This window comes from Stenella coeruleoalba (genome assembly GCF_951394435.1).
Source record: "Stenella coeruleoalba genome assembly, chromosome: 17".
Taxonomy (NCBI): Eukaryota; Metazoa; Chordata; class Mammalia; order Artiodactyla; family Delphinidae; genus Stenella; species Stenella coeruleoalba.
This window is the reverse complement of record NC_137163.1, coordinates 13693921-13706108: the sequence shown is the minus strand read 5'-3', so window position 1 is coordinate 13706108 and position 12188 is coordinate 13693921. Positions and strand designations below refer to the sequence as shown.

Below are 12188 nucleotides of genomic sequence, written 5' to 3'. Positions count from 1 at the left end.
GATGCCCAGCTGGCAGCTCAATGGATCTTAAATAAATAGCACAAAATGAACTTGAAAGAAGGAAAACCTCTGGTGGGTTCTCGCCTGGTTACAGGATGAAGCGCAGCCTTCTCAGCAGGCATTGGAGCTTTTCACGTTTCCCCCAATGACACGTGCGGTGCAGGCTCCGGCTCCGGCCTTGCAGCCACCCTGGCCTCTTAAGCTGACCCTACCCTTCCCCACATCCCTGCCCTCCCCCCACCCCACCCCAGCAACTCGTTTACAATCCCACACATGCCCCCAGGTCTAATGCCTTCTAGAGGGAATCCTCCCTGACTTCTCTTTTCTCTGTACAAATTGTAATCTTCCCTGAGTTCCCACAAATGCTTAAGAGCTTGAATGCATTCAGTAGCTATTTGACCACAGCAAGTAACTTAACTTTGCAGGCTTCCTCTGTGTGAAAAAGGGCAAAAAATAACCCCACTGGGTGGCTGTAAAACTGCAGTGTGTGTAAAGTGCACGTTACAGACCTCAATTAATGTTAGCTATTATTACTAGTTTTCATCTTCTAATCCCTAGCGTCTAGTTTAGCAGATGCTTCATTAGTATTTGTTGAACGAATGGAGATTTGATATGGAAAAGGATTTATCCTTGGGGCTCGACCTGGTTTTAGAAAATGAAGTATTTAGCAGAAGTACAGAAGGGACTGTCTGATAACAGTTATCTATGTTGGGTGTCCAGGGACTCCAAATGGACCTGGTTCTCGAAAGAAAGAAAACCGACAGATTCTAGGTTGTTTTTTCACGGAGCTTTGTGCAGGGTTTGACACACATCTCGAGCTCACCCAAATCACGTTGCACGAGTGCATGCACACGCCCTGGCAGGGTTGCCCGGGTGTAGGCAGCATCACTGTCGGTGGCCAGGATGACTTAGACTCCGCTCCCCGGCCACCACGGAACCGGGCTGGCCCCGGCGTCCTAGACCCTGCTGCGCGTGTGGAGGCTGGGGAGAGGGCAGGAATTCGGCGACGGCCACGTGGGCCCCTTCCGCCCTCTCCCCACATCCTTTGTTTCCCACCGGCCCCGGCTCAGGAAGCTCTTTCTGCGAGTCACCGCGAAGGGGCGGCCCGAGAGCCCGGAGGAGCTATTTCCGTGCAATCCGGGCGGGCGGCAGGCGCGGGAGGGGCGTGGAGGTGGAGGCAGCGCAGAAGGCCCAGTGTTTGCTCTTATTTCATCCAACAGAAGGTTCTATTTGTGGAAGCGAACAGACGCTGGGGATTAGAGCTGGGAGGGGGCGGGAAAAGGAAAAAAAAAGCCACATCCACTACCACGCGCAGGTCTTCCCCGGAACCACCGCGTGGGGGTGAATGAGTGATTCTGGAATTCATCACCTTCTCTCTCCTCCCTTCCTCCGGCTACCGCCGGGACTCGGCGACGCCCACGGCTCCAACCGGAGGTCCCAAGGCTTGGGGCACTGGGGGGATCCCCGGGGCAAGAGGTGTCACCCCGCGGCTGCAGCGAGCGGCGGGTGCTGAGAGCCCTGGTGCGCGCGCCCGCAGTCCATTGTGCTCGGAGTGAATGGGGAGCGCGCACCAATCAACGGTTGCTTCGCCCCCCACGGCCCCTCCCCTCCCGCCCACTTCCCCGGGACCCTGACGTCACGGGAACTTTTCCTCCGCCCCCTCCTCCGGCTTCTCGCGCTGAGCCCGCGGCCTGCGGGAGGGCGCGCGCCTCCTCCCGCCTAGACCGGCTCGGGGGGCGTGTGCGCGCGCAGGACACGCCACCTGCGCCGGAGCGCGCTCTGCCCGAAGCATCCCCAGCCGTCGGGCCACCCCCGTCGCCCCCGCCGGCCCAGCTGCACCTCCCCTCCGCTCCGGTGACTGCTCGCCCGGCGGCAGGGCCCGAGTCGTCGCAGCCACCTCATTGCACAACCCGGCTTCCCAACTGTTTACACAGCCCGGCCTGTGAGTGTATGTGTATACAGCGTGAGTCACCGGGAGGCGGAGGAGGTGGAGGAAAAGGAGAAGGAGGAGTGCACTGGCCGGGATCGGTGCGGCGCACACACTCACTCACACTCAGTTACCCTCTCCGAGCGCGTCTGTCTCGCGCACACTCACGCCGGGAGCCCGGAGCGCGTAGGATCCCGGGCGCCGCGGAAAAGTTGGTCCGGCTTTCGCTCCGACACTTCTTGCTTCGGGAAGTGCATTTGCTCCGTGGCTCCGCCGAGCCTGCGGAATCCTGTTCTCGCTGCTCCGGACCTCGGAGGCCGCCGCCGCCTCTGCTTCCCCGACTGTCGGCAGCCTCTACAACAATAGCGAGGCGCCCCGAGCCGGTACCCACGGGGATCCGGGGACCCGAACCGGCCTCCTTTCCCCGGACGCGCGGCCACCGTGGTCCTCGCGTGTACCGCGAGCGCCCGGGAGCGGCTCCGGCTTTGCCCCCCGTGGGGGCAGAACCAAGCTCCGTCTGCAACCTCCATCCCGCGGGCTGGAGTAAGTCGCGGCGCCGGCGCCGACCCAGTTGCACCTTCCCGCGCCGATCCGAGGACGTACAAAGCCGGGGCCGCCCCGGCCGGGGACGGGATGCGGGTCGGTCCTGTACGCTCTGCTATGAGCGGCGTCTCGCAGCCCCGCGCTCCGGCCTTCCTACTCCCGGTCGGCCGGGGCGCCCCGGCCAAACGCCTGCTGGACGCGGACGACGCGGCGGCCGTGGCGGCCAAGTGCCCACGTCTCTCCGAGTGCTCTAGCCCCCCGGACTACCTCAGCCCCCCTGGCTCTCCCTGCAGCCCGCAGCCTCCGCCCGCCGCTCCGGGGGCTGGCGGCGGCTCCGGGAGCGCGCCGGGGCCCAGCCGCATCGCCGACTACCTGCTGCTGCCCCTGGCCGAGCGCGAGCATGTGTCCCGGGCGCTGTGCCTCCACACCGGCCGCGAGCTGCGCTGCAAGGTAGGCACTCAGGGGGCCGGGACCCGGGACCCGGCGGGGGGTCGCGGGGTGAGGGGACCCGGTGGCAGGCAAAGGTGTTTGGGGTCTCGCCCGCCGTCGCCCGGGGGCCGAAGGTGCCGTCAGGACTTGGGCTTGGGGCAAGGCGGATAAGGGGGTTTGAGCCCGTTAAGGCAGCATTTGACCCGGGTCACCCTATTGGGGATTGAGGGGTTCGGATGGAGTGGTATAGTGGGGGCTTGGCGGTCGAGAGGAAGTGCGGTGCTCAGTTGCTTTACAACATCTATGTTATTTGCTTAGCGCCGAGTTTAGTGCGTGGCGTTCCACATAAGTTGTGGAATTGATATGGATTCCAGGGCCATGCCATTCCCCCTTTCCCATTCTCCTCGCTTCCCCCGCCCCTCGTTCTGGAAGGACGCCCTGCTGTGGGTGCCTCCTTGGAGCTTGGAGCAGCTGGCAACTCTCTTGCTGGGGCTGCGAGGCACCCGGGCTCAGCCGTGGGTGGTAAGGGGGCGGGAAGTCCGTGTTGGGCTCCGGTCTTGGGGATTCCGGCTGGAACCCGCGCTGGAACCGGAACCCTGTCCTCCCCAGAGAGTAGTCTGAGAGGGTCTTCCAGCGAGGGCGGGGGGTATTTGGCCGGAATAGAAATGTTGGAAAGCCCACACCGACTAGGAACCCTCGCTTCCATTCATGTCTTGCTTTTCCGGCCCGCGATTTTCCTTTGAACATAAGGGGCTCCATCCTGGAGGGGATACAACTCTTGCAAACAGGATCCTCCGCACTCTCCTCCAGCGCCCATAGACGCAGAACATTCCCACAGGCCATGCACCCTTTGCGAGCTGGACACCCGGGCCTCAGACATCCCTGAGAAGCCTCCGGGCTGCTCGTTTTCACCGGAAACATAGGGTCACCCCTAAGTTTAAGTCGCTCTTTGGTTTTCCGCAACTCACCTGACCCCCCGAGCTCCCCTTCCCTGGCCTCGCTGCTGCCACCTACTGTCCGACCCGAACGAAACTTCACATGTGTGATCGAGCCCAGTTTAAAGGGGGGCAAAATCTTTTCTTCGTGGTGGCTGGGGAGCAGAGCTCAGAGGGTATGAGTGTGGGCTGGGGTGGGAGGAGGGGGGCAGCGGAAAGGTTTTTCGAGCTGGTGCCGGAGCAACCGAGCGTCAGAGGTGGGGTGGGTCTGGTCATTGTGCAACCCCTTCCAGTTCCTCCGAGCAGATAATAGCTGAATCCAGATGGTGACAGCCCGTGTGTCACCGTTTCCAGTTGAGTCTAGGATATGAGTAACCGGACTAAACAAAAGGCCCTTAAAGAGACCAGCCAGCTTCTTAGAGAAGATACTACCCATGTCCCGAGTGAAAGTGAGGATGGGAGTTGGTGTGGGGGGGAGATAAGTAAACAAATGAACCCCCCCCCCCCAGAGGATCCCGTATCCCTCCTGTGGGAATTTTAACTCAAGACTGCTTATACCTGAGTCACAGCCTCGGCAGGTTCCTTAGGGCTGTGTTGACAGTCTTGCGCTTGGAGTCGTCTGTTCCTTCTGAGTAATGACAGAGCTGTACGTTCTCCAGCTGTATGTTCTTCCACTTGGAGGCTGCAGAGTCACCATGTGCTGTGCTCTCTCTGGTCTGCAGGAGGTCATGCATTTCCAGAGGCTGCTCCTGGAGATCCCAGGGGGACCTCTATCAGCCACTTTGCACAGCATTACCTGCCAACGAGAAAGGGCCACAGAGGGTGGGGACTTAGGAGCTTAGCTCTCTGGAGCCGGAAGGCCATACCTAGAAGACTTCTTTCAAACCATCCATATGGTAGCTCTTTGGAGATTTGCTAGCCCTAGATGCTACTGCTTTTGGGTGTTAGGAGTAGCCCAGGCTGCATCAGGTGGGGCTGCAGAGCTAACAGGGGTTGCAGGAGGTTGGGGTAAATGAATGGAGCCTCACTTTCAACCAAAGCCCAGAGATTGAGAACTGCAGCCCAGCCCAGGATCTGGGAGGCAGCCTCTGCTTTTCTAGCCTCCTAAGTGATCCCTTTCTCTCTGCAGGTGTTTCCCATTAAACACTACCAGGACAGAATCCGGCCTTACATCCAGCTGCCCTCACACAGGAACATCACTGGCATTGTGGAAGTGATCCTTGGGGAAACCAAAGCCTATGTCTTCTTTGAGAGGGACTTTGGGGACATGCACTCCTACGTGCGCAGCCGGAAGAGGCTGCGGGAAGAGGAGGCTGCCCGGCTCTTCAAGCAGATCGTCTCTGCCGTTGCCCACTGCCACCAGTCAGCCATCGTGCTGGGGGACCTAAAGCTTAGGAAGTTTGTCTTCTCCACAGAGGAGAGGTGAGCGGCCTCCACAGCCTCTCCTGTGCCTTTTGACTCCAAAATGAGGGTGCAGGTCGAGCAGTTAGGTGAAGGGTGTTGGTTCAAAACAGCACCAAGGGCTCAGTTGTCCCAGAGTTAGTCTTTAGAAATCCTCTCTCCAGAGGGGCCAAAGCCAAAGTTGGTTATTTTGCACCCTTGTGGACGTGGCCTGGGGACACCTTGGTGCATCTATGGGATGTCACGTGAGGACAGGATGCCCTCCCCGCTTCCACCCCAGGATCAGGTTTATTCCCCATCGTTGTCAGAAAGGTCAGTTCTCCTGGGGTACAAATGTCAGTCTGCCCTTCACAACATCCATTCCTAGAGGATGTCTTCAAATCCTTGTTTATACCGAGTGGGGTTTTTTTTCTTGTTTTTTCCCCCCCTGTTTATTTATTTATTTATTGCACCTAGTAAGTATCACAGAGCTGGTCAGACTGTCGTAGTTGCAGAAACCTATCCCTTTCCTTCACACCACACTCCTGTTATGAGTCAGGCTTGGCCCCCAATATTTTCTCCCCATTCTCCGGTGACTTTTTAGACGTCTTGTTTGGATGCATCTTCAGAAGATAGCCACAGTTGAATGAGAAATGGAAGCTGGCTAGAATTGGTTGCTAAATATAGATCATGGCTTACCTCATAAAGAACAAGATGAGCTCGATAAGACAATAATGTGACATTAAGATTCAGAGTTGAGGTTTCAGTTGAGAATTCAGGAAGCCACAGGAGATAAACCTTACCTGATTTTAAGAGGTGGGCCACATCCCTTGTGGAAAGATTAAAAGCAATACCATTGTAGAATTGCACAGGTGGGTGTGTGTTACTTCGTTGTAGGTATTCATGCAGGGCTCACCCCACCTGTGCTTTTTTTACCCTTGACTTCAGGTCCTATGAAAAAGTATAGGGTTGAGTTGCCAGAAAGCATGGCTTTGTGTCTGACCTTGCAAGAGTCATTGGATCATACTGATTAGCAAAGAAAAGCAAAGTGTTGGTAATGAAGAAGTTTCCAATTCCTGGAACACTCTCCTTTGATATGGTGATGTATTTTCTGAAACACACCTTACACACCTCCTTGCTTACTGTTGAAATCTGCTATTGCACAGGCGAATGTCATGTGCGTGGAGTTTGGCAACCCGAGGGTTAAGCAATGACAGGCTGACGCTATTCGTGTAACCAGCACAGGTGCAGGGTTTTAGTACTACAGCAGCCAATCAGTGGCAGACAGTGTGGGTTGAGTCATATTTTCCGTTTACAGAACCAATGGGTATTTTACATAACGCCGGGAGGGGGGAGGTCAGGCTGAGGACATACTGAAGTTAGCACATGTATACTACACTCCAGGGAACAGGAAGGCAGGAAGAAGAAGAAAAAAAAACAAAAAAGAACTAGACCTTTGAGAGGAAAAGGAATTGACCCAGTAGCCTGTACCAAATGTTTGCGTCTAACTTCGCAACAAGTGACTTACTGACACAGGGCTGTTTCAGAGAAGCTGGGGGGAGCATAAGTGACCACCATGTATTGGAGACTCCCCACATGGCTCTGGGCTTTGGGGGAGCCAGGAGGCTTGAGTGGCTGGATCTGAACAAGGAGGCACCTGCAGCTTCATCAGAGAGCCTTAACTAAAGATGTTTCAAACCTTAGTTGTTACCTGAAGAGATAAACCCTTACCTGAGTAAATGAGCTCAGGTATTGATGTGTCATCCTAGGGTGTGCGTGTGTGTGTGCGTGTGTGTGTGTGTGTGCATGTGCACACATACGAGGGCGTTTTAGGGCTCCTGCATCTTTCAAATCCACCAGCTGCTTTTCTTTGTCCTTTCTGTCCAGGCTAAGCATTCTTTGCAATTAAACATCCCAATAAATGTAATTAACATTCCATGTACGTTTCCCGTCATGGCCGTCATGGCTTGGGCTCAGGTGGACAGAATCCCCTCTGTGTGTATATATCGATGTGAACAGGAGTGCTAACAACCTGTGTGCAGTAACAGTGACCTTGGGCTCCGTGTTCTGTAATGTTCTGTAATGCCAAGCAACGGGTCCAAGTAGCCCTGGCAGTCAGTGGCATGATAAGAGATAAGATCCACTTGTAGGATGCCCAGGCTCTCCCTGAAGCAGTAGGATAAACTGCTCTTCCCTGATAGCTTTTGGAGAAATGTCAGCATTCCCCTGAGACAGGCTCCCACTGCTGCAATGTGAACTTTGTAAATTGTGTAACCCCTATTAGGATATGTCTTATAAGCTGTAGCATAATGAATAGTATTTGGGGCTTTGCATCATACCCTCCACCCCAGGCTCTCTCTCAATACTTTGCTAATGTGTATTGCAGTTTGTATTGGTTTGTGAAATCCTGAGTCCTCCAGGGTGATGCAAGGCACTGCTAACTGGATGAAGGGGTAACTGGCATTCCTTGGGCCTTTGCGATGAGTACTTGTGGGCGCTATTATTGGGAAGGCCTTGGTTTTCATAGTAGCTGGAAGTAATGGCTTGTTTCCTCTCTCCTACAGAACCCAGCTCAGACTGGAAAGTCTAGAAGATACACACATAATTAAGGGAGAAGATGATGCTTTGTCAGACAAACACGGCTGCCCAGCCTACGTGAGCCCCGAGATTCTCAACACCACAGGGACCTACTCCGGAAAGGCGGCGGACGTTTGGAGCCTCGGGGTGATGCTCTACACCCTTTTGGTGGGACGCTACCCCTTCCATGACTCAGACCCCAGTGCCCTTTTCTCCAAAATCCGACGTGGACAGTTCTGCATTCCTGACCACATTTCCCCCAAAGCCAGGTGCCTCATTCGCAGCCTTCTGAGACGGGAGCCTTCAGAAAGACTCACTGCTCCAGAGATCTTACTCCATCCCTGGTTCGAGTCTGTCTTGGAGCCTGGGTACGTCGACTCAGAAATAGGAACTTCCGACCAGATTGTTCCAGAGTACCAGGAGGACAGTGACATCAGTTCCTTCTTCTGCTAATCCCCAAACCTCAGAAACCTCATAATTCTCACACATGGCATTTCCATTTCTAAAGATGGACAGGCCTTTCCTGCAGAGCTGTTTCCCTTAGTGAACCTTCGCCAGCTGTCCCTGTGTCAGATATGGGGGTTCCGCATCTTTTACAGGTGGCAAGGAGTGTGGATATCCTGCAGCATGTGATCAAGTGACATGAACATTCTAAAGGGAGAGGAAATGAATCGCACAATGGCATTTTGGGCAATAACCATATTTTTAACAGGGTGACAAATAATTTGGGCCAATAAACCTGCCGTCTTCGAACTTGTCTTCGGTAGCCAGACTTTTGCTACCCTAGCTTCTCTGATCGGAAAGTTGTTTTTTCTGGTTTGGTTTAACACTCACCCTTTCTTCATCTTTTTGGAGCAGACTGTTTCAGGGGCATAGGAGCCTGCCTGAACCACGAACCCAGAATTTCTCCTCCATTTCCTGCCAAGACCTCATTTGCACTAATGCCTTCTTTCTGACCTTGAAATGCGCCCTCCCATCCCTTCACTATAAAAGCACTTACCAGCTAACTGTGGAAAAGTATCATAAAAGATTCAAACTCCTGGCTATTTTAGAACTCTGAGCTCAGACAGAGAGACTGGAGACTTTTAACAAGAATTTGAGCACTTGGAAACCATTAGCTTTCTTGGTTCCCCTCAAATATGTTAGCATTTATCCTTTACTTTTTTCCCCAAGACCATCTCGGGGTGGAGCATTTTGTCTAGGAGGAGAAAGATAAGAAGGCTCTCCACTCCCTCTCCCAAGAGCAAATGTTAAACATCTTAGTGCTTCAGAGAAAGTGAATTTTGGATAGTCTTAGACGGTTCTCGGACTAACTTCCAGAATTATACTTTAACCACCGCCATGGGTATGGTCTGCAGTTTTGCATGACAGGTTGTGAATATTTTGGATGTGGTGTGGTTTATGAATACATCTGCATCATCAGTATCTGGGATGAAATAGCAAGCCCCAAATCTTTAAACTTGAAAGGGACGTTAAAAGTCATCTGGCCCAACTTCTTTCGTTTCTCTGCCACCTCCCAATGCAGAAATCCGCCCCCCGACACACAGCTTCTTTCACAGGTTGGGTCTGCAACCTCTTTTTGAATGCTTCCAGAGATGGGAACTCACTACCTACAAAAGATAGAGCTTAACAAAGAAACTGCAACTTGCATTAAAAAAACAAGTACAGATGAAATATCAGTAAATAGACAGTACTGAAATCAGGTGATTAAACGGGTAAACCAAACATACTGTATTTTGAGAAATGGCACAAAAACAGGCAGTCACTTTTAAGGGCTATGCCTAGGCAAACTACTAACATGCATTGTGAGAATACCGTGTATACCTCACGTACTGTGTACTTTGTACATATAGTGTACCTTTTATACATATGTCCGATTTTTTTGTTGTTGTTTTGGCTCTGACGCTTGTTCTGTTGTCTGTGTCTGTCTGAATAACCTGCGTGTCTAAGGCCACGTGAAATGTGAATGATCATTGGCAATATTACCTTGACAGAATCATGGGACTTGGAGAAGAGGGAGGACAGAAGCCTCTGTCCCACTAACGTTCTTGTGGTTGCTTGAATGTTGTATCTGTGATACATGACCCGGCTGAGGACTCTGGGCTGGCTGGGGCTTCGAAACACTAGATCCTTCCTGTACATGTGTATATATGTGAGACGGCTGTTTCTGACTTGTAGAGAAATTTTAATAAATCTGGTTTCGTAAATGGGTGCAGTGACTTTCTTTGGAGTCCAGTCCGCCACTGCCTGGTGCACTTTCACACCGAGGCTGCAAAGGTCTCTGGCATCAGGGCCTGGGATCTCGAGGAGGAGATGGAGAAGTAAACAGATGATGATTATTATGTGTGACCTTTGACAGCTGAGCCCATTCACTTTTTCCATTGAAGTGAGCAAATTCATTTTGATGGGTGAAACCAATTTGGTGAATCAGGTTGGTGAGGGCTATGGGTTGAATTTAGAGTCGAGAAACATTTCGAGAGGAGCATACATAAAAAAGCCTTGGGCTTCCCTGGTGGCGCAGTGGTTGGGAGTCCGCCTGCCGATGCAGGGGACGTGGGTTCGTGCCCCGGTCCGGGAGGATCCCGCGTGCCGCGGAGCGGCTAGGCCCGTGAGCCATGGCCGCTGAGCCTGCGCGTCCGGAGCCTGTGCTCCGCAACGGGAGAGGCCACAGCAGTGAGAGGCCCGCGTACCGCAAAAAAAAAAAAAAAAAAAAAAAAAAGCCTTGAGTTGTAAGAGTCCCTCTGACTTATGGTCCTGTTTAGTTCAGGGACCCTTGAGAATTTGATGAAAATCGTGGACACTTCTCAGAAAAATGTACATGTGTATCCAACAGAATTTTGTTGTAATTTCAGAGGTCCACATACATCCCTGAAGGCATCACAGGACTTCTGATGAGAACCAACCTCCCCCCTTACCTCCCCCATTAGACTTAATTAAAATGGCTGAGGCTCTTCCATGTTTCCTGTAAGTGTGAAAATGGAACTAAAGGATGGAAAACTGAAAGCAACATTATTTTGAATTACAAAGGCAGAGAAAGAAAGGATTTTGATTTGATTAGGTGTATAGCCTCACTATCACATCAGAATTTATTCTATATGAAGTCAGTTAGCATCCAGAGTGATTTTTTTTTTTTTTTTTGCGGTACGCGGGCCTCTCACTGCTGTGGCCTCTTCCGTTGCGGAGCACAGGCTCCGGACGCGCAGGCCCAGCGGCCATGGCTCACTGGCCCAGCCGCTCCGTGGCATGTGGGATCTTCCCGGATCGGGGCACGAACCCGTGTCCCCTGCATCGGCAGGTGGACTCTCAACCACTGCGCCACCAGGGATGCCCCAGAGTGATTTTTAAAAAAATATTTTCATTGTAAGTGTAACAAATATATAGAAAAATGCACGTAGAAGTGTGTGGCTCTGAATTTTCACGAAACAAACACACTGGCCTAACCTACAGTCAGGGCAAGGAAACAAAACACTGCCAGGACCCCAGGAGCCCCCTCCTACCCATTTCAGTCCCTACCTGACACCTCCTCCAAGGGTTACTACCATGGGACAGAATTTTAACTCTAAGTTCTAATGGTAAAAGTTAGAATGAGGATTAAGTCATCACTCTGGGCTTAAATGAAAAGGCATACAGAGATTACAGGTGACACAGTTGCCCTTTCTAGGACTTAGGCTGAGATCACTCAGGAAAGAGACCTATGACACCAAAGTAAGTGCAACTCAGGCCTCGTGACCCAGGAACTTAAGAAACGGAAAAAGCACAAAGCAACACAAGGAATGGTCAGATGCCTGAGTAGCTAAGAGACTAGGAAGCTGGGAGTTGATCTAGGGCCATTCCACGAAGAAGACCCTTAAACCCCAAAGTTCCTGGGTCCTCAGAACATACACTGCAATTTCTCCCTGCCCTGATGAACCCAGGCGAGGCTCTGCACAACTCCTAGGGCACACAGAAGGCTAATACTTTGGACTTCACAGAACTTTTTAATCTAAGGATTTCAAAATACTTTGCAAGCAATTAAGGTTACAGCACCTTTTTGTACTGTCGTTGCATGAACAAAGTGGAGAGAAATATGGGTCAGGATTGGCTGGGGTGACACGTGATGCCACAAATCCATAAATGTAATCTCTTCAAAGGTTGGAACAATTTAATCTCTTCCAAGGTTGGAACAAATCTGGGGCAATCACAACCAGTCACATTATAGAAGGTTGGAAGGAGAGTGTACCAGTACTGGTTAAAAGGCTGATCACTTTTATTTTCTCTTGTACCCTCAACATAAATCATTCAAGTAACATATCAATGACTGTTTATTCATATTGTACTTTCTAGAAGTTTTCACTCTTTTTCTCCCCTTTTCCTTCTCCCTCTCCTTCTCTCTCTCCTTTTATATTCACAGCAGCCAA

The 12188-nt window shown here is 52.2% G+C and overlaps 1 protein-coding gene across 1 annotated transcript; it reads left to right on the top strand.

The window, feature by feature from the left end:
• The first annotated feature begins 1739 nt into the window (after nucleotides 1-1739).
• Nucleotides 1740-9985, top strand: TRIB1 (tribbles pseudokinase 1). The gene is made up of 3 exons (XM_079902176.1): nucleotides 1740-2920; nucleotides 4964-5256; nucleotides 7779-9985. The coding sequence occupies exons 1-3, from the start codon at nucleotides 2561-2563 to the stop codon at nucleotides 8242-8244; spliced, it is 1119 nt and encodes a 372-aa protein (XP_079758302.1). The 5' UTR covers nucleotides 1740-2560; the 3' UTR covers nucleotides 8245-9985.
• Nucleotides 9986-12188: the final 2203 nt, after the last annotated feature.